General features: G+C 47.5%; 1 protein-coding gene across 4 annotated transcripts in view; it reads left to right on the top strand.

Moving 5' to 3' along the window:
• SLC7A1 (solute carrier family 7 member 1) overlaps positions 1-21,706 on the top strand; it is a 46,686-nt gene that overhangs the window by 6,855 nt on the left and 18,125 nt on the right. For 2 of the 4 annotated variants that reach the window (XM_075420026.1, XM_075420016.1), the window contains exons 2-3: positions 15,992-16,375; positions 20,368-20,526. In XM_075420026.1, coding sequence (XP_075276141.1) covers positions 16,006-16,375; positions 20,368-20,526 — 529 coding nt within the window. In that variant the 5' untranslated portion in view covers positions 15,992-16,005. Of the gene's footprint in view, positions 1-3,157; positions 3,290-15,991; positions 16,376-20,367; positions 20,527-21,706 lie in introns of those variants that run through there. The other 2 variants (XM_075420007.1, XM_075420034.1) reach the window with 2 other exon arrangements.

The following is a 21,706-nucleotide window of genomic DNA, read 5'->3' as shown; positions in this document are numbered from 1 at the left end:
GGAATGATGGATTAGGGTGGAGGTGCCACATCTTGGAGGAGAAAAACAGTAGGTGTTTGTTGTGATTTTGGAAATGAGAACTTCTGTGAGATGAGAGTGGGAAATGAGAACTTCTGTGAGATGAGATGCTGCTAGTGTCTTTTCAGTTCAGGAAAGGTACCAACACAAGCAATAGAGTGAAAAGAATAACAGTTAAGCAACAGGAGAAGAGCAGAAGCAAAGTGTTTATGCTTTGCTCTGAAGGTGCTAGGATCAGTGCTTGAGCAGTCCTGGAATCTAAAGCTTTGCCCAGAAAACACTCTTATTTTTGAGGAAGGCTGATGTTAGGAGGAGTCACTGTTCTTGTGAAGGAAATGGACCTCTGAGTTGCTCAAGCCCCAAAGACCACTGGGAGACTTTCACATTTCTCTATTAACTTTCCATGGAAAGACAGGTCAGAATTCATTGAGGTGGTTTTGCTTCTGCTGACTCTAGGTTCAGTCTGTTTTCTGTCCTAAGGAGCGGTCTGGTGGAGTTTCAGCAACGTCTGCTAGAGCCCTGCAATAGCTGGGGAAGGCAGGTTTCTCTCCTCCGAAGGGATAAATTCATACCCGGAGCTGCCTGTCTTTCCCTATTGGTTACAGAGAGGGGTGAGATGATACCCTAAGCCCAAATGTCTGCTTTGGTGTTGGCTAAAGCTAGTTCAGAGGAATCCTGCCCCTCGTAACCTGGTTGGCATGTGAAGAAATACAAGGATGTCCGCCAAGGAAACTTGTACACGTGAAGCCACACTGTTGTGCTTTGGCTGCTCCAGATAAACCATCACAGATGTTAAGAGTACTTTTGAACCTGCTTCTTCCTTCGAAGGAAATACCTAGAGAGCAGAACAGCGTGGTGCAGGGCACCATCAAAAGCACAATAGCAGCTCTTTGCTTTTCATGCTGCTGTTTAGACCCTTGCGGGAAAATGCTAATTATCATTTGTTACAATTATTTTGCTTTAAAGCTACCAATATTTTTTTTGCCAAGTCCCAGTACAGTGAAGCTAGGCAGAATATGTACAGCCACTACTTGGTTTCCTTCCTGCTGTCACGTAAAGAGTCTAGCAGCAGCAGAGCTTATTATACTTCAAAGTTTCTTGTTTGAGATAAGTGACATGGGGAGAGATGGCACTGTACGTGCTCAGAGCAGTATGTTGAAATGTATAATGCAGCATCTCGCAGAGACTGTTGTATTTAGGTCTCTCTGTGTACCCCCCTAGCCCCATCAATATAGTTAAGAGTGCTTTCTTTTGATGCCAGGATGGTGACGCGGAAAAAATATAGTAAGATTTTTAAAAGATATTAGCAGACTGAATGATTTTAGTAATTTTTCTCCCAATAAAAAGTGCATACTTACTTACTCAAAATACCGTACTTTTGCTGATAGGGACACAACTGTTTTTAAGGATAGCTATATAACTTCCCTTGACAGGACTATGTGCTGGGTGGCTTCACTTATCTCTGTCACTGGGTTCCAGGTGCAGCTTTTGGGGCAGACCAGGCTTCTGCATGAGGGACAGGGAGGTGCAGGTGGCAATTCCAATAAAATCAGAAATCTGGGTAAGATTTTAGCCTACAAATTGGACTACTACTAGGCTGGTGGGGTTGAATAAAGAGTATACGGCTAATCTTTTATTGCTCGTGGGAGTTAATCTCTTCTCGCTTCTGAGGGAGCCAGAACAAGCTCCCTTCATGCAGACATGTGGGTTGTGAGAGCTGGCTTTCCACCTCACAGATGGCAAAATAAGCTGTAAGGCTGGCTGCAAGGTAATGCCTCTGCTTGTGCAAAACAGGGAGCTGAGTCCACACTGTATTTTGCAGCAGCCTCACAGCTGGGTTCAGGCCAAATCTGCCATCTTTTTGCATTTCTTACTGCTGGTATCTGCATTGTCCCTGCTCTCACTGCTCCTCCAACTATCACGTGCCTTAGTGATAGCTATGAGCTTTGTGTCCAAGTCCCGCTTTGGGGAGGCCTGTGTGGATCCCCCATGTTCAGGGGGTGCCTGGTCCCTCTGCATGGCATGGTCAGCGGCGGGACCTGAAACGTGTGGCTTGTGGTCTGGCGCCTGGTTTGGCTGGTAGGTGCCATCTTTGCTTTTTGGGGAAAACCCCCCTTCAAACTTCAGCTGGTCTTGATTCAGTCCCAGGCAGGACTGGGAAGCCTTTTGCCAGGCTTTGGGGAAGGGTTGGAGATAAATATGAAACGGGCTGTGCTTGGACATCTCTTTTCCCCAGCCCCTGCCCATAAGCAGCCTTGCAGCCTTGAACATTTGGATTGGCTGGAAGCAAAACTCCCCTTAGACAACAGCTCTTCTGTCAGGGAGCAGGGGAGAGCTGAACGGAGAGCTTGTGACTAAAAAAAGAGCATTCGCCCAAAGCAAACAAACTCCACGTCTGCCTTGCTGGGAAACGTAATTCTGCATCAGTGTTGTACCTCCTTTCTGATAAGATTTATTTAGGTAGAATGTATCAAAACTGGGCTTTGATATCTGTGTGTGAAAAGAGGAGTGGTTGGTTACCCTGTCGTCAGACCGGTTAAACGTCATGCTTGTATCATGTGCCATGCCCTGTACTTATTTTAGGCTTAAATGCCTAAAATTGATGCAGTTTTCTGAGGCATTTTGTGTAAATCCATCAGTGCTTAGGAGCTGCGAAGTCTTTACAGTGATGGCTTGTTGTCTGATTTACAAAACACTTCTGAGACTGATTCCCCCCCCCCCCCCCCCCAGTCAGACCAGTAATCCCATTTCATTTGCCTTTTTTTGTTAATTGGGTGCTCCTGTCCTTTTGATTGGGGGATTTTACTAGCTCTCGTGGTGTACAGGACTGAAGAGCTGCAGAGCCAGGCAGGATTGTGTCAAGCAATGAAACGAAAGCGGGCAGCTTGTGCAGCATGAAGTTTTAACAGCAAGCGCGTGGGCGAAGCTGCCATGGAAACTGCTTGTAGTGTTTGCAAAAAAGACCAAACTCTGCATTGATGGTGATATTCCTAAACACTAGTCCATTTTTAGCTGCCCTCTCCGCTGTTGGTGGCTGGGAATGTGTCCACGGGCAGCTGCCCGGGAAGGGGAGGAAGGTGGGAAGGTGATGCAATGCGGGCAGCTTGTTGCAAGCCTGGAGGCAGCACTGGTAACGGCGCTGGCTGGGCTGGGAGAGGCAGGGTGGGCAGTCGTGGCCAGGATGGCTTGATCTCGAGCGAGAAGTGTGTGCCCACCGCCCTGCCACGGTGAAGGAGGGCTGACGGAGCCATGCTTCCTTGCAGGCTGGGAGGTGAGTGTGGTGTCCGTCATCTCCGGGTGTGCTGGCTGTGCTCCCGGTGGGGGGTTACCCCCTGCCTCACATGTGGGGTGGCAGGTGGCTTTTATCACCTCCCCTCTCTTTCTCCTTCACACAGCCCAGTGCTTTACCTCCTCTGCTCTACCTCTTTGCCCTGTCCTTGGCTCCTGTTTTGTTGCGGGTGTCTGTCTGGACCACACTGACGTGGACACATCCTGCGGTCCTGGCAGCCAGGCTGCGTGGCTGCCCTGCCCAGCCCAGGTCCCATCCCAAAACAGCGGTCCCTGGTGAGGTGTGTGTCACGGGCTGGCAGCGGGAGGGGGGTCATTGACCGTCAGGGAGTTGGGACATCGCCATATCCTGGGTGCGCTGGAAGTGTGGCCACACTGCTGGTGCTGAGCATCGCTCTCTGGCTTGGTTTGGGCTGCCCAGACTGCCTCAGTTAGGGCTTCCCCCTGCGAGATGCTCTGCTCCTCGTTCTGTTCACAGGCAGCTGGGACCAGTGGTGGCTCCCCTGAGTCATGCACTGCTGGCTTCTTTGACACTGGGTGACCCTGGTCGGTGGGATGTGTCTGGTGAAAGGGCAGTGCTAGCTTGATTCGACAGTAGCATTCAGTCTTTGGTTTTAATCCAGTGCGTGTCGGGGCACCGTCTCTCAGGGGAAGGTCTTCCTGAAGAGCTCTCCCGTGGGAATTACTTGTCTGCTCGGCAGTTGTCAAGAGCTGCCCCTGAAGCTGCAGACACGCGGCATCTTCTCTGCTGCAGGAGAGTACGTGGCTGCACAGACCAGCCGAGGGGGCTGTGAGGAGCCTGTTTGTGCCTGCAGGGATGAACGCGTGGGGCTTGGAAGGAGCCAGTCCCTCCCCAGCCCTTGATTTATGGCTGGAATGTGGGAATACCGGGTCTAAAAGCAAACATTTTAGCTCCTTTCGCACTAGGCTTCTCTTTGGTATGGCGTAAATCATTCACAGAAAGCTTTAGTATTAGGTCCATAGTCATGCAAGTGCCCTCAGAAGTTTGTGATAGATTTTTGAATGCAGCTGGCTTGCTTAATGAGAAATTAACCGGTTTCTGCAGAAAAGGGAATTTTTTCTTAATTCTTTTGTGATGTTGAGTCACTATCCAACAACTACATCAGGATGCAGGGCTGGCAGGTCTGACTTTGAGGTCTGTGTGGGGCAAGCTGTTGCAAATGGCCTCCAAATCAGTGGATAAACTCCTGGGTTAGTGGAAATATATTCTAATTACTTTCTAATGACTTTATTTTGCTTGCATACGCCCAAAGGAGTGACGTAGCATAATTTGATGTTTCATGGAATTGTAGGATGGGTTGGGATGGAAGGGACCTTTGAAGACCATTTAGTCCAACCCCCCTGCCATGGGCAGGGACATCTTCCACTAGATCAGGTTGGTCAAAGCCCCATTCAGCCTGGCCTTGAACACTTAATTTGCAGACACAGTTCCCCATGAATAGCAAAAGCTTTCTCGGAAGCCTAGAGTCAGCTTGGTGTAAGGCATAGGGAGCTCTGTGGCTTGGCCACGTACAATTTCTCTTCCCTGTCCTCCCTGAACAAGTGCACCGTGGGCTGAGCTCTCCCTTTTGCGACCAGTTCCTCCAAAGATTGGTGCAGAGCATTTGCTCTAAAGAAGCTCTTCAGACACTTCCACCTCTTGCACAGAAACACCGTTCCTGCTTTCCCAGTAAAGGAAAGGGTTCCTTTGCTTCGAGCCAGTACCTGTTATGGTAACGGAGGAAGCTTTTAATTGGGACAGCAGTGTGGTGATAAGCCAGGTACCAGTGCTGAGAGTGTGCCTGTTTGAGAAATGTCTGGTCCATGGGGGTGGCCAGACCTGGGTCTGTGGTCCGGCATGTTGCTCGGGCGGGATGCCCATGGGCCGCTGGGCAGGGGTGACCAGGGTCTGCTGCTGCCACATGGCCGTGCCTCTGGCTGGAGCTGCCACCACTCACCATGAGCTCCATGCTGGCCTCCACCTGCTTTCTGTGGCTTGGGGATGTAGCAAAGTCCATTGATCTGTACCCGCTTTGATCTGCCCCTTGTCCGCACCTGAAAACCCCCACTCAGCTCTGCCCTGCCTCCTGATGAAATGACAGTGTTCAAGGGAAGTCTTCTCCTTCCTTCCATCTGTCTGTCTTTCTTGCTGGATGTGTCCCACGCCTGTGCAGGATAGTGTTTGTTCTGCATGAAGGTTGGGGCTCTGAATTTTTTATTTGTTTGTTTCCCCACTACAGTTTCAGTAATAAACCAACTTCTGTCACTGACTTGCTTCCTTATCATCTAAGGGACGTTTCCCATCTTCTTCTAAGGACTGTTGTGACACAGTGCCTGTAATCTGCCAGGGACTTATCCTTGATATCAAGCAGAAAAAACACCCATGCTCTGGGAATGAATATTAAATAAGTGAGCTTTTGTCTTCTTAAACCCAGATAAAATGAACACAAAGCTTTGCTTAACCAAAATGCCTGGCCATTACAAGCACTGTGTCACTTCGACTAGATCCCTGGCAATCCATCTCAGGCCTGGGAAGTCTTATTATCAACGGAGATCCCCTTGGGTTTTGTGACAAATTGAGGGCGTTAAATCAAGCAATTTTCTTACAAAGTGTAATTTGAAGCCATGCTGAGGAACTTTTTGAGGAGACTGTACTAGAGCTGATGGGAGACTTTTCAATTAGATAGTTTTTCATCAGAAAATAGTGATTCATGTAATGAGAGAGGTGTGATGCCCTTTATCAGCTAGGCAGGGAGACATCTCCTTAACTTTTTGATCCCTGAGGAGCTGTGGATAGCAAATGCAGTGTTGTCCTCCTCCTCCAAGCAGTTGGGTGCTGTTTTGAGCTGCCAGAGATCCTCACCAGCTGAAGTCTGAGGTATGGATTAAAAAGGCTGAGAGCACTGAAGGTGCCTTTTGCTGAATGGTGCTTCTCAGGTGGGAATCCATCCTGGAAAGTGTCCTGCTCCTCTCCTCTGCCTCGGCTGCTGGCTTGCCAGCTGGTCGGTTGTAGGCACAGCGCTGGGTTTGTTTCAGTGGTGCCGTTTGCAGCATGATTCCCGGGGTGGTTATTCTGATGTGGCTACACGGGTCGTGCATGGCAGCCTGGGGAGAGGAACACCTGGTTTCACAGTGTAACCCTGCCAAAGTAAACATGCTGTCGGCTGCACCTGAGTCTTCCCTGCGTTCAGGCAGGATGCACTATATCCAGTCTATGTCTAAGAGATGTTGCTTCAGCCTATTCTTGCAATGCTTGGGCAGTGGAGGCTCGCCTTGTATCTTATCCCAGCCTTTCACTGTGCCCGCAGCTGGAAAGCGATCGCAACGTCAAATTCTCTGCTGCAAATTAAGCCTAATATGTTGTGACTTTCTGCAGTGTCCAAGGAGGGGAATTAATGTCTGTCCAACCTTCTGCCTGTTGAATGGCTTACTGCAAGCCACCTTTTCTGTTAATCACAGCTGAAGGTTTGTGGAGAAGAATGGGCATCAGTGAACTTTCATTTTGGAAGTCTTGAAGCTTGAATTCTGGCAGGTTGAAGCATTCCCCTCTGGACTTTCAGAGCAGGAACCTCCCCCCTTTATTATGATCAAAAATCACTGCTTTCAAAATGTGTTTCATGTATCATCACAGATAACCCAAACTGAGTTTTCTGCAGGTATTGAGACAAAACGTTGAAGTTTGCCTACTTTGAAATTTTGAGGAAGTTGAGATTTCTTGTCTGGACTTGGGGAAAAGGACGATCTTTGCTATCTCAGAAGTTGTCCTGGGATGAGAGAGGAATTTCTTACCTTGGTGTGGCCGGTAGGTGTGATGTTGGAAATCAGATGGGTGAGCTGCGGCACCCTGCCATTCTCCTGAGCAATACTGGAGCACCAGCACCTTCTTCATGTCCAGCAGGACTTGGTGTTCCTTTTTTCAGTAGCTGACTACTGGTGAGAAGGTGGCATGGTGATTAGAGGGAGCACCTTGCTGCTTCTTTTCCAGTGGAAGGAGCTCTCCAGGGCCATGAGATACCTGGAGAAGAGCGAGAGATGCTGCCTCGGAAACGTCCCTAATGCTGAGGAGCTTGAGGAACAGAAACCTGCACCATCCCCAGTCATCCATGGCAGTGGGCTGGTCCCCCAGGAACACCTCCCTGGTGCTGTTAAAGCAGAGCAGAGTCGTATGGTCCCGTTCTTGCAGGCAATGTTTCTTTAAGCAGGAGTTTGTGTTTTGTATACACTGCATGCCCATGTGTGTGCTTGTATGCAGTTATCTCTGTTTAGTGTGTAGTTTATATTTAACTGGAAGTCTTCCTTGGGCTAGCAAATGCTGTGCTATTGTCTGATCCTGGTTTTTAAGGATGAAATTGGCAAAGAATAGAACACTTAGTATCTGTGTGTCACTGATACAATCTACATTTCTGTAACATATATTAAGGTATATGCATACACAAGTGAAAAATAAAAAGTAAAATTATAACAATCAAGAAGGAAACATTTTAACAGCACATGGACAAGACATTCCTTGCCTGGTTAAAATACATCAGTGGGACAGCATCTCTTTACACACAGTGAAACCAATGCAAAGAATTGCAGTTACTTTGGTGGCTTTTGGCTTGGACTCATTACCACTTACTACTGTGATGGTGGGATTGCTTCCAGCTTCACATAATGCTGATGCTTCTTCATGCCTTGTTTTTCACCAGCCTTTTTGCTGGTGGCAGGCATCTGCGAATGGCAACAACCACAGGCTCTGGGTCAGTTCTTAGCACTTGTCCCAAGGGTGTCCTCTCTAAACTGCCTGCTTTTCCCAGCCCAGCTGATGGGGACGCTTGCAGCAGCTTCAAGGACACAGCCAGATGCACCTTAGGGTCTAATGCCACGTCCTTTGCTTCTGTTTCCCAAAGTCTTGAGATGAGTGTTCAGATGTTTGTGGGGAAAGCTCAGCATCTGCTATAGCTGTCTTGTGTCTGCTCTGTCACTTGTTGCAGAGTAATGTAACAACACGTTGGAGATTTTCCAAGGCAAAATGTTTTGGAAGGACATATCTGATGCAGTTCCTGCTTTATACTGTAATGGATTGCACCCGGGGCTGATACGACTAGGTGACTGTTCACTTTCCTCAGTGTGTTTCTGAACAATGTTTCAAAAAGCACACGATGGTTCTGGTTTTGTCCCATAACCCCTTTGCATCGAGGACTCTACAGTCAAATGTGACATCCCCCAGACATCTGTAATGCTAGTAGCAGCAGTAGGAATTGAGGTTTTCTGCCTCTTCTGATTAGGACTTCTCTGTCAATGATGCTACTGTGGGGGTGGAAATAGCAAAACCAGCCTTCTGGAAAAGGGCTTCCAAATGGGTTTGTTACCTGTGTGTTGATCAAAAAGTTGACATCATCACTATGTGCTTGTTCAGGGAGCTGACCTCTGTTTAAATTAAAAATAGAGGGCCAAACCCATTCCACACTGTTTGCTAAACATACCAATGTGGCATCAGCACAAGCATGTACAGCGTTATGGGGGACGCATTTGATGAAGACCAAAAGGATGCTGAGGAAAAACCAGACTGACCACAGGGCATCACTTTGCTTTAGAGGAAGGGTACTGATGGCAGTAGAGGTTTCCACATGTTTCAAAATGGGTATAAGCGTATGTGGGACAACATTGAGTGGGGATTTCATTGGACATGCAGCAGGGTCAGACCTGGGTTTTCTTCTTTCCTTGGTAAAACTCTTTGTTCTACTTAACCGGCTTTAATTTTATGCTCTTCTGCAAATTGGAGAGGAAAGTTCTCAGTAGCAGCGAGGCCTTGAAATAGATAAGGAGTGGTTTCCAGAAACTCAAACAATTTGTGATTGTTTAGGAAGTGGTAGTACTGCTTATGTAAAATGGTGTCCTGTCAGCTTATTTTTGCACATGGTGTTTTATGTTTAGCTGGACAGATGTTTGTTATGGTTTACTTTTTGCTCCTGACCAGATGCAAGAATGCTTATTTTCTTATGAGATTGTTTTGAAGAATGTCCCTTTTGAAGTGTTGTTAATGGGGAAGGAAATCTATCAACCTTATCTAATAGGTGTGTTAACCATTAGATAAGAGGAGGAAGAATATCTTATTTTATTTGAAAATACAATACAGTCAAGGCACAAGAATTCGGACAGGGAACAAAAGTACAAACATAAAATGCCCCCTGACTAGCAGACAAGGTCTAGTAGCAGTGGGTGGAATTTGGTGCCTATTGAAGTTGGTGGGAGCTTTGCCGTCGACTCCGGTGAGACAGGATTTCACCCGAGGATGTGGCCCCTGCCCCAGGGTCCGCCCTGCTAGGTTTTGTAGGTGCGTCATCGCTTCCTGCTGCTCTCAAAGCCCTCGGCTCCTGCTGAAATGTGAAGGTGCCCAGAGCCTTGGGACGAAGCCATTTCCTACCCAGGGTCTGAGAAGCTGGGGCTTGCAGTTCGGCGTTTCTCTTCGGAGAAACCAGACCTAAAGCAGGAGTGAGAGGTAGGTGTGTGCAGAACAAAGCTAATCTATGTTCATTCAGATCAAGTTTCCTCAACTTGAAGGTGGTCATATACCATCTGGTAACATTTCTGGAATAATTTATATTGTTTTGTGTGATTAGGACTGTGTTATGCTGCAGCAGTACTGACCGTACATTCGAAAAAAGGCTCATCGTTTCAAGCGTGGTTGGGAGTGGGAGTGAGAGGAACCAGCCCAGAACACATTTCCTTACTTCAAAGGCAGGAACGGCTGTTTCAGAAAGCAAGATCACAGCCGGACCCAGCTTCTAAGGAGGGAAATATCATAATCTCCACCAAAATCACCCTTTGATACGATTGTGAAGATAACAAATGATATCAGAGGAAAGGCTTCGGGCAGAGGTGTAATGGCCCCTGTACTGCATCCTGCTAAACCAAAAGATTGTTCTCCTGAAAAAAATCCCACGTGTCTTTATTGAAGGTCTCTTTGCCAGGCTACAGTGAATCTAATTGAAAGGGAAAGGTTGATTTGGTACCTGCTGTTTCAAAAGCAACAAAAACATCTAAGAGATTCTTAGGTTGGTGATCAGTCTTCTGTGAGATGAAGGGCAGTGTTGTGTGTGAGAGATGCAGAACACGGCTGCAGCGCGGGTACTGTGCCCGTCTGTTATCTGCAGGCCACAGGAGGCATTTTATTAACGAGAGAGATGCTCAGATGTTCTGGTGCTTTTGGGGCAGGACGAAGCTGATATCTTGATCTTGAGATCAGCCAGAAGACCACTGTCTGCTGGTATGAAGCCGATTGCAGGATGTTGGCCTTAATTTGTAGGTCTGTCATAATTAAATAGCCCTTCTTCTAAACAAATTATTCACAAAAAGCAGTTCTGCTTCATTCTTTATAGCTGTAGTACAGCTGTGAACGCCTGTAGGTATGCCTGAGGGAGCTTAAACCTGAAATCATTTTAAAATATGTTTAGTGTTGGGTACTCTTGAGTTACGTATAAGCTTGAAATAATTCACCAAACTTATTTTTCTTTTAATGGATAAATCCTACCCTCCCTTGCCACCAAAAACCTCACCAAGCTGGTGTCCTGATCCTCCATCCCTGCAGCAAGGGGCTGTTTCTCTTCTGAGGATGCTGTGTCTCCCTAGCCCTGTTCTTGCTGAAGAAGTGGTTTGTCTTGATGTGTGTGGAAGGGAGGGCATCAGGTACAAGATCTGCCTTCATTTTCAGTGCAGAGATAAATCTCCGTTAGTTTGGGAACACGAAGTCATGTTTGTTTTGCAAGACACCAGGTTTAGTTAAATTTAAGTTAAATGGCTAGGTAGGAAATAAAAGGTCCACCATTATTGTTAGGCAGTATGTTTTTGAAGCAGAGGCCTTGAGCCAAATCCTGGAAGAGGCTTAGCATCCACAGCTCCGTAGTGCCAGTGGTGGTTGAAGGAGGAGGCTCTCACCTGCAAGGAACCTTGGTCGACCCCCACCTGGAGGCACTTCTTGGACAAAGATAATACCAGGCTGCACAGCCTGACCTTTTGCTTTTGTTCACCACAGAGCATGTCCTCCTTGGAGCTTTGAGCGGTGTATGGGAACAGTAGGTTATTTCCACACTGCAAGCAAGCATTATCACTAGTGCCACCTCGTTCTTAGGGTTAGCCTTGTTAGCGTTACATGGGCATCGTAGGAACCCAGGTGTTGATGGGTGAGTGCACATCACAAACCTTTTCCTTCTGCACATTACGTGGTCCAACCCTGCAAGATGCCCTCCTCCTTCACCTTGATTTTCTGTGTAAGAAATGTTTAGCACCTTGTTGAATGAAACTCGGCATGCTCAGTAAGGTTGATGTCGACTCGGAGGTGCAAACCCTGAGGAACGCAGGGTCACTGCAAAGGGCGGGCGAGCCCTGCCTGGCTGCGCTGTGTCTCTGCAGACCTCCCTGGCCCATCGCTTGGCTTCTTGCTGAGCTCAGCCATCTTTCCACCTCCTTTTCCTTTGCTGTCTTTATTAATAGCCTCAGCTAGGACTCTCCCATATTCTTCTGTGTTGTGTCTACCTCCTATGTTCAGGCCATTGAATGTCTACACCTTGGCATAAATACTGACTTCGCAGAAGTAAACCATTTTTCACCAGTCCTTTGGCATTTCTTGATGTTTCTGTGCTGCAGAATAAACCTGTGTTTGTCCTGAAATGCAGATTTGGTTCTGAGCCAAACTGGGCTTGACTTTCAGACTATCTTTGGAAAATAAATCCATTGGCACATCTCCTGTGGGTATCTTGCTCATAGGTGGCTGGAGTATATGACAGGGATTCCTTTGTTTTGGCGGGCTTTTCTTGTATCTTCGGTAGTGTTTTTTACTTGGTGCACAGCACTGGGATCGTCCCCATTCCCTGAAGCTCCAGACTTTAGTGTCAACCAGTACCATCACCACTAATGAGCAGAGTGGATGAGTTAGCCTCATTGCTGCCGTCTTCGTAGGATGCAGGCATCAGTAGGATCTCTGCATCACTCTGGTGGGAGTTAGGGAAAGCCTAGAACTTGTGTTGTCTTAGAAAGAAATGAAATTCATAGGGGATGCTCCAGCACAGTGCTCTCTTTGTCATCTTACCCCAGTTCAAAGCTAAGGACTGCCCTGTCCCTGCTTTTGGGGAGGTGGGCAGGTGTCCAGCTGAAAGCAACCCTGGCTGACATGAATTTGGGTAGGGTTCAAGTGGGAAGGAGGCTGCATGAGCGAATTAACGTAGGAATACACTTAGGTAAACAGGTCTGTCTTCCTTCTGAAGGGAGAAAATAGTTTTCCCTCTCTGTGTGTGCTGGGGATTCCCATGGTTCACCAAATGAGAGTTTTGTAAGGTTGGCGTGAGACTTGCCTTTCTTCATTGGTCTGAATCTGTGTCTCTCGGGCGCTTTTTTTAGAGCTGTTGGTGGATGAGACAATTGCTGACATGGGACTTGTAAATCCTCAGCCTTGTTCCTGCAGTTGTAATTACTTTCTCATAGTAGGGCAGTTTGCATAAGGCCAAGAGAAAGGGATTTAAGCCAGGGTTTATGACTGATGTCTTGGAAAAGTGGAGAGGATTTTTGATTTTGTAATTGATGCCGTGGCAACGAAATTGAAGCATTGGATTTAGTAGCTAACTCAGTTAAGTTGCTTAGCATGTGTTTTCCCACCTTTTATGCTGGGTTTTAGCCAGAGCTGATGAAGTACCAATCTTACTTGACCATATTGTAAATTGCATTTAGTAATATTTTTGCCTACATATTATTCTCACCACACTGTTGATGTTAGTGTGCAATGTATACTGCAATTGGTATACAAGGTGCTATTCATTGGAAAGTTAATGCCCCCGTCCAGCATTGCATCTAAATAAAACAACCTTTCTCCTTTGTCGTAATTAATGAAGAAATATTTTAAAGCCCCGATGCTGAAGCCAGGCGTAGTGCTGCAGTGTGGATATCAGGCTGGGGCCACAGGATGCTGTCTGAGGTGGAAGATGACACACGTGCTTGTAGGCTGTCTCCACATGAGGAGGAGCCTGTAGATTTGCAGAGCGAAGCAGTTGCTGCTGAGAATCTGGTGTCTGCACAGCACGTCTTATAAGGGGAGGTTATCCTGGAGTAGCTGTTCCTGCGGGCTGAGCATCCATCAGGTGTTGGGGCGCATTACGTATGGTGCCGCAGCGTCCCCAGGTTTAGTTTCACCCCAGTGGTATCAGGGTTTGTGCACTCCACGAGTCCTGTGCAGTGTGAACCAAAACGTGGTAATGGGGACAGCTGGGACGTTTGCCTTTAAAGTATTCTCATGCTCATACTAACGGGCATTAAGTAGTTGAATGCAGGTCTTACAGTAATGATTTTGGTGCCTGGAACCAAATCTGCTTGTAAAAGCACGGCAGGTTTTTGTCAGTGCCAGCTCTGTTACACTCGCTTAGGTTCCCTGTGGCCTTTGGTTCGACTGTGGCTCTGTAGGGACATTCAAAGCTTCTTGGTGCTTGTCACAAGTGTTGGACTTCCTCTGCTGGAGGCCCGTTCAAGGTGAAGGACATGCCTTGTTACTGCTTTATTTTAGTACGTGTTTTTCTGTGTATATGAATTCGGAGTAATCCAGCAGGTCCTATGGAAGCATCCTAGGTGTGGAGAGCATCATATTATCCGACTGCCAAATTCTGAATGAGGACGATGATGCTGCGATGAAGGTGGGATGGCAGAGTGTGGGCTGAGGAAAATGGCTACAGCCAGTGGGAGCAACACTTGGAAGAGGAGGGTCAGGGACGGGTAATCAGAAAGAAGCAGAGCATGAAAATGGCGGTGAACTGGCAAAGTGAAACCTCTGTCAAAGTAGGAGGTGGTGCCCATTGACTGGAGAATAGCGAAGAGATAAGTGAGTTTACCTATGAGAGACTGGCAGATTCTTGTGACAGGTTTTTTTTTTTTCATGAGAGGCACAGGGAAGGTGGGCGACTTGTTTTTTTTACTTTTAAGGTTAAAGGGAAGAATGATAGCTCTCCTTTATCTTGACTTTTGATGGAGTGCCACGCAGGAAGTTACTTAAGAAGATAAGGACTAGTAGGAAACAGTCACGGTCAGATGCTCTTGTTGCTTCTTCTGATGGTTCCTCTTGCAGCAAGTGGAAGGGTGCTAATGGGATATAGTGCTGCTCAGAGGTGAACGGTTGCAGGCAGGGCAAGGTACTGCCCATGTCTTTGGGGCTTGGATCACTTACTTTTGCAAAATGAATGCAGAGAGGTTATAACTAATCTCTGAAGGTACACTGGGGTAACCACCTGAGCCGGGAAAGGCCATTCTTAGCACAAGGGCATGGGAGTAAACACTGCCTGCTAAAGCGTTTTGGCTGGAGAGTAGAAGAGTGTTGGTGGAGCTTTCCAGCAGTGGAGGTAAGGCACCTAGAAATTTTTAAGGAAAGGCCTGATGTTACGCCATAGTGGCCTGTGACAACAGGGGCTGAACTTGGCAGTGTAAAAAGCAAGAAATTGCTTCTAATGCTGTGCTTAGGGATTCAGGTAATGCTGTGAGGAGGAGCTCTCTAGCTGCTCTCTAAACGCAAGGAAAGCGTAAGACAAAACTTCCATACCCAAGCTGTGTCCCAGGACATAAATCTTAAAGGGACAGACTCCCTGACGTGCTGGTTCCACGCATGTCCTCGAGGAGCTGACCCCACTGCTCCAGTGGAGAAACTCCAGAGGGATTTCCTAAGGCATCCCTCCACAGAGAGGGGTTTGCTCTACCTTGCTATGTAATCCCGTTACAAGGTTCCAAGCAGGGGAGCTGCACCTGAGCTGCTTGCACGCAGAAGCCGCTGCACGCCCCTGTTTGGCCATGCCAGCAGGTCCATACGCGGGAACAGTGCAGTTGCTGAAGTGGGACCACAGCTGGAAACCCTGCCCCACGGCTTCATTAAACACCCCCGTCCTGCCGTGCTTCTGTCCTGGGTGGGACGGGGAAGTTCGGGGAGCCGGACTGTGCTCTCACTTCAGTCACACTGAAAGCAAAATAGCTGGAATCTTTGCCTCAGTGTAACCAAGTTAAATAAAACTCAGTCCTGTGTGTCCTTTTTCCTAAATTATATCTGTTTCAGCCTGCACAGTTGTAGGCAACACCAGCCTCTGCTGCTGCCTGTGGCTGGAGCTGGAGCTTAGAGAGGGGGGGGTGTACCCGTGGGTCTGTTTGACTGCAGATGGTGTCACGGACCACAGCACGTGGTCCTGCTGTGCTCTAGGGACAGTAGCACGTGTGGTGCCTTATTCTGGGATGTAGTGCTCGTCTTCCTAGTTCACCCCGAGACTTAAAAAATAAGTACATCTCTCTCTATATATCTGTCTATTTTTTAATTCCCAGCCCAGAAGAACCTCTCTGAAATCTGGAAGACGAGCTTTGGGTTTTTGACTGGACCACTGTCTGTGGGCTGGGTGGTTGTGGAGCGGGCTGGGAGCTGGGGTGGAGTAATGTGTCTCTCCCGGGGTCGCGTTGGCTTCGCAGCATGAGTGGGAGCGGGAAGCAGAGAATGCTTTGGTTTTGTCTGGTTTAATTCCCTGTGCTAAGCCTAGGTAAAATGCCAGAGGAGACATTTTGCTGTGGCAGAATGTGGAAAGTAAGTGGGAAGGTTCATTTGTTGAAATGTAACAGGACTGTAGCGGTGTAACTGTGCAGTGATGCTATTTCGAGGGGCATCCTGGTCCAGCTAATGATGGCAGCATCTTTCTTGCAGGCCCAAACACAAAGATGGAGTGTCAGAAAATTATCAATTTTGGAAACCAGCTGCTTCGCCGGAAAAACGTGGACTGCACTCGAGAAGACAGTCGGCTCTCGCGATGCCTCAACACGTTTGACTTAGTGGCTCTGGGTGTAGGCAGCACTTTGGGTGCGGGTGTCTATGTACTGGCTGGAGCCGTGGCACGGGAGAACGCGGGACCTGCCATCGTTATCTCCTTCTTGATTGCTGCCTTGGCTTCAGTGCTGGCCGGACTCTGCTATGGAGAATTTGGTGCTCGAGTTCCTAAGACGGGATCGGCTTATCTCTACAGCTATGTGACTGTGGGCGAGCTGTGGGCCTTCATCACAGGGTGGAATTTAATCCTCTCCTATGTTATCGGTAAGTACATTGGGTGCGCGGGGATGGCAGCCGTGTTTGTAAGATCGGCCTTGTTTGGGTGCCGGCATTACTGTTACAAAATGGATGCTGCACTCTTGCACTCACCGAGGATTTTGGGACTTGTCTGTGGGGTGCGTTGTTGGTGGCTCCTGTCAGTCGGCGAGGTGAGTGGTGTGCTCTGGGCTGTGGGCTTGTCCTGAGGCCAGATTATTGCTGCTGTGACTTCCTCTCAATCTCCACGTCACTCCTTTGGCGTCCCTGGGCTGCTGTGTGCTTGCCAGGGAGCAAAAGCGTGTCCCCTCTGACGAGAAGGAAGCTGCTGACGGAAGGATGCTTTAACACAGCAGCATCTGTACTCCTGGCTGATCAAGGATTAATTCCTGGTCCCTTTGAGACCTGTTAAGAGTATCTGGAGATCCGAGTTTTGTCTTGTGAATGGCTGAAGAATTAAGCTTAGGGTGATCTGCAGGTTCACAGTCTCTGAAACATCCGAACTAAATCCCTTCTAAGCCCTTGACTCCCACTAGGAGAGGCCTTGGATCAAGCTCAGAGCGTGCAGTGTACAACTCAGCTGATACATTAAAACTACGCCACACTTTTCTAATGAAGGATTCATGTCTTTTCAAGCACATTCTGGGCATGCTGCTTGTCATCATGCCTGTAATTAAGGCTGCAACCAACTTGCCAGTTGAGAGTCAAAACTTAGGAGTTAAAATGAAAACCGATGTTATGCTAAACTATTAAAGGGAGGGTTTATGCATTTTATGGAATGTGTATGTTTCCTTGGAGATTAGTTCCCATGGTGCTGGGGGGGGGGTAAGATCATATCAAGAATGACGCAGTGATGTAGCAACAGCTTGTCTGAGATGGTGTTGGCTCTGCTGTGTGTGCTACCTGAAACCTTCTCCTCCTCCTCTTTTTTTTTTTTTTTTTCTTTTTAAATAAGAAGTGAGAGGATGGAAAGCCAGTGTCAATTAAGCTCATATCCTTAGGAAATCCGAGTCCTGCAGTTCTTTTATGAATCGAGTTCACTGCAAGGAGGGTATAAAAATAGTTTTTAAAAAAGGCATATAATTTCCTCCAGACTTCTAAAATGAACTCTGCTTAGGCTACACGTAGAAAAATTAAACAGACTTCTTGGTGATTTATCTTCTGTTCCAGAAAGGTAATGATAAATTGTCTCCTCCGTGCTCCTCATTTAGTTAGTTATGTGGCCCTTTCCGCCATGATACTGGACCACCAAAATGGCTGACATAGCCGTGGATGCTGTCCTGTGGTTCTGCAAATGCACGATGAAAAGACTTATGTACTGAACTTTACACTCCCAGGATCTGGACTGAGGCTGGTATATCTGAGATTTTTTTTTTTTTTTTGTCCTTTCATAATGGCTTTTGAACCACTGCATCTGTTTTTGTTTCAGAGTTGGCTGCTCAGTGTATTATCACAAGGCAGAAAATTCAGTAAAAATAAGTAGATATTATCCACGAATATGTTCAAACACAACTTTGATAGTTTTAATTCAGTCCTGTGACAAAAATGCATGTTTGCAACTGGCTTCCTCATAATTTGGGAGGAAGGGTGGCTAAGCAGGAAAAACAACTGGGGGAGGCTGTGACCTATAGCAAGTATCTTTTCTTTATCTTACTCAGCCTTTCTCCCCATCCTAATTGCCCCTCTTCTGAGCAATGACAACTCCCAGCAGCTTCGGGGGTGTGGAGCAGAAAGATATGTTGGCAGGTACACGCTGCAGTGCAGAGCCGGGGGCTGAGAGGGGCAGAAAGCCAATTTTTTTTCTCAGTCGTGCTGTAGAAAATGCCAAACGTGCCATCGAAACCCGGTGAGGTGGTGGGAGCTTGCATCTGTAAGGGGCTCGGCCAGCTTGGTGTTTTCATGCTGAGGTTCTCAGACACCTGTTTAGAAAGTATTGTGGGAGTGGAAAAAGAAATCCTGGGGTACTGGGATGGGTGGCCAATAACTTATAATTAAATGAAGTGACTTGGCTTGGGGGAAGAATGGTGGGGGGTGTTGGAGGTGGGTGATGAGCAAAAATGGGTGTGCAACCGATCGGTCGTGGTCTGAACAGAAGGATGATGTCCAGGACCAGGATCTGACGTGAGCTTTCTTCTGGAATGACAGGGGTGTGGGGAACCGTGCCAGACTGTGGGAAGCATTTCAGGAACTGGAAGCTGGTGGGAGCTGGTAGTACAATGAATAACAGCATCCCTGGCGAGAAGCTGCTGCTGGGGTTTCCTGGGGTGCGTGGTGACCTCCTAGCCCATGCCTGTTCCTGCAAGAGCCAGCTCCATCTGGCAAGGTTGTGCTGACCCAAAAGTAGTAAATCCTCCTGGATACAAGCCGAATGTCTTTGCACTGTGCTTTCTAGCAACAGTAAGATAGTATGATAGTATCCAGATACACGGCTGGTAGTGACATGGAACTGGCATCCAAGCAACTGGCATCTGATACAATGCATGCAGGAGCTGGTTGTTCCTGTCCTAGAACATCAAATACTAGAGCCAGAACAAAAAAAAAAGCACTGAAGAAGTAGTCACTTCCCTCAAACCGTGCCAAAGTTAAGCTGAAAAGTTGTAGTGTGGTATATAATAACTTGGAGATTTTCAAGATTAAATTGATGGCGCTAATGTCCCACCTCTTTAAAGGCATTCAGACTGTGCACTCTGCTGTCTCAGCGAACAGAAGAGTCTCCGAACAGGTCTGTCCTGCACCTTATTTTTACAGTGCTGCAGAGCTGGATTGGGGCGGTGCGTGTTCCCAGCTTTGCTACTGCAGCGGGTTTAGCTGCAGGTGAGTGGGGACATTGTGTGGCAGGGTTGCAGGTGCTGGAGCTGGGACCTGAACAGCCGCCCGCGGGTGAGTGTGCCAGGACAGACTGTTCGAGGTAGAAGGGGCCCCCGAGGGCGTCCTTGGAGGAGCTGCTCTGCAAGCCAGAACCAAACCAGCCTCCTTTTTTAACTGGGTAATTATGTACAGTAGTAATTATATCAGGCAATTAGATGCTGTTATGTATGGTGTACTGTATAAGACATCGGTAGTATAACGATAGCTGCTTTAACGCAGGAGAGGGAGAGGTTGGCTGTTTCCCAAACCTACTTAATTTACACAGTGTTGTCACTGTCTGGTGGTAGCTCTTTGCTGCTACTATTTCAGTTCTCTGAAATGACTTTTCTGGCCCGAACAACGTCCCAAACTTGGTCTTCCTGAGACCCCAGGTTCAGTCCTCGCCCCGGCAAGCTGTGTGTGGTTTGGTGCTCTCGGGAACCACAGCAGACAGCGTCCCTGAAGGGGCAAGTCCAAGCGCTTGCTGCGGGCAGGAGTCGTGCTGCTTGCTGGGGTCATCAGCATCCATTCCCAATGCTCAGGTGATCTGTAAATTATATCCGAGTCTTTATCCTGCTCGGATGCGCTGGCACCGGAGGTTGGAGCAGACCTGCGTGTTGCTGAGTGCAGAGCTGGGCGAGTGTTGTGGTCCAGGCTCTGGTGCTCCAGTGTTGCACGGCCAGAGGCTGGTGGGCTTCCGTAAGGTCCCTTTGCCTGGGCTGCGGTCACCCGGCTGGGGCTACCAGGGATTTCGGCTGGTATGAGAAGACACTCAGACCTCTCTAGCAGCAGAAATTACCACCTCTGGGGGAAGGTCACGCTCCTGGGGGCATAAGAAAAAAGTCAGTCTAGGCTGTATCTTAAGGTAAAGTCGGTATCTACTAAGAAGCCAAACCACTGTAAGGATTTTTTTATCTTGTCAGCTGAGTAGGAGTCTGAGACCCACCACCTGTCTGTGTTGCCATCAAAGCAGGTGCCAGGCATGAATACAGGCTGCGGGCTGGATCTGCAGAGGAAAGGCTGCTCCCAGCTCCCGGGAAGCGCATGCAAGGTTGCTTTGAGACCCTTCATGGCGAAAAGCCATGCCAGGTTCCTCCTGTTTGGAACGTGTGTCAGCCATGAAGGGTGATTGCATCCTTTCTGTCCTCTGGCAGGAACCTCAAGCGTGGCCAGAGCCTGGAGCGCGACGTTTGATGAAATCATAGGCCAGCATATTGAAGAATTTTGTAAAAAATACATGACGATGGATGCTCCCGGAGTGCTAGCAAAGTACCCAGACATCTTCGCCGTGGTGATAATCATCATTCTAACAGGTAAAACCTGGGAGGGGTTGGCGAGTCGTGGACCTCCTCCTTCTGTAATTTCATTGTTTGCTTTTAGAATAGGCACAAAGTCCTGATTTATTTTGGACAACATACTAAAGACTTTCTTTGCTACTAGTGTTGGATTGACCTATATAACTGCTGTGAACTTAGCACGGGGCATAGCCTGTTTACAAGGCTTTTAATTAGAGGGAAGCATTTCTAATATTTTTTGAGCCGCTTTTAAAACCTTCTATCAAATTTTGTATGAGGAAGAAAAGAAAAGATGACTTGTTATCCCCAGTCAGGTATGGAAATTTAATCCTTCCCTCCACAAATCGTCTTACAAAAGAATTTAATTCTGTTGCTCTATCAACCTTATTCAATCTGCCAGGTTTTGGTGCCTTGAGCCAGGAAGGTGAGAAAAAAAAAAAATGGGTCTCGGTAATAATCTCGTGCACTACTGTTCTGGGTTTTTTAAAAATTTATATGGGCTTGAGTTTGCAGCAGTGAATGCAAGACTCCAGAGAAATAAATGCATGATAAACAGTCAGGTCCTCTTTTTTTCTAAAAATGCTCCAAGGCTTTGATCAGAATTTGGAAAAGTTTTGAAAATTTTTAAAATTAAAATATTTCTGAAATTTTGCCTCTACTCCAACTGGATCTTGCAAAGCATTGCCAAATCTAGGCAAATGTAAAAAACTACACTTCTCCTGTACCCCTCTGTGGTTTCCAGAACGCAGAAGCTGCAGTGTCACCCCGACAAGTTTATCCCAACATTTCCCACTCTGATCAGGATGGCCATCTCGCAGCGTGAGCTGTGCTCACGGGAACAGGATTCATAAGCAAGGGATGCTGTGGCATCCGGGTTTGCATTTGGATCTAGGACTATATGGAGGACTCCTGAAGTCAATAGCAGCCCTCTGTTTTCAGGACTACGTCTGAATGGGAGAGAACATTTTTCTCTTTGTGTTTTTGTATATAATAGGAATTGTTCTGTTTTCAAGTTAGAATCTGGTCTTTCACCTCAGACACAATTTAAATAATGTAGGACTCCTCACTTTAGGGCTACCGAGGGGTAAAATTATACAGGTTACCAATGGCTTGATTCCCCTACATGGAGCAAATTCCCTGGATTTTAATAAAAGACGCAAACCATTCTTTTCTACAAAAAGCTGCTGAATGAGCAGCT

This window comes from Opisthocomus hoazin, chromosome 1, assembly GCF_030867145.1.
Source record: "Opisthocomus hoazin isolate bOpiHoa1 chromosome 1, bOpiHoa1.hap1, whole genome shotgun sequence".
Classification (NCBI taxonomy): Eukaryota; Metazoa; Chordata; class Aves; order Opisthocomiformes; family Opisthocomidae; genus Opisthocomus; species Opisthocomus hoazin.
The sequence above is the reverse complement of the archived record's forward strand: the minus strand, read 5'-3'. Positions and strand labels throughout refer to the sequence as shown.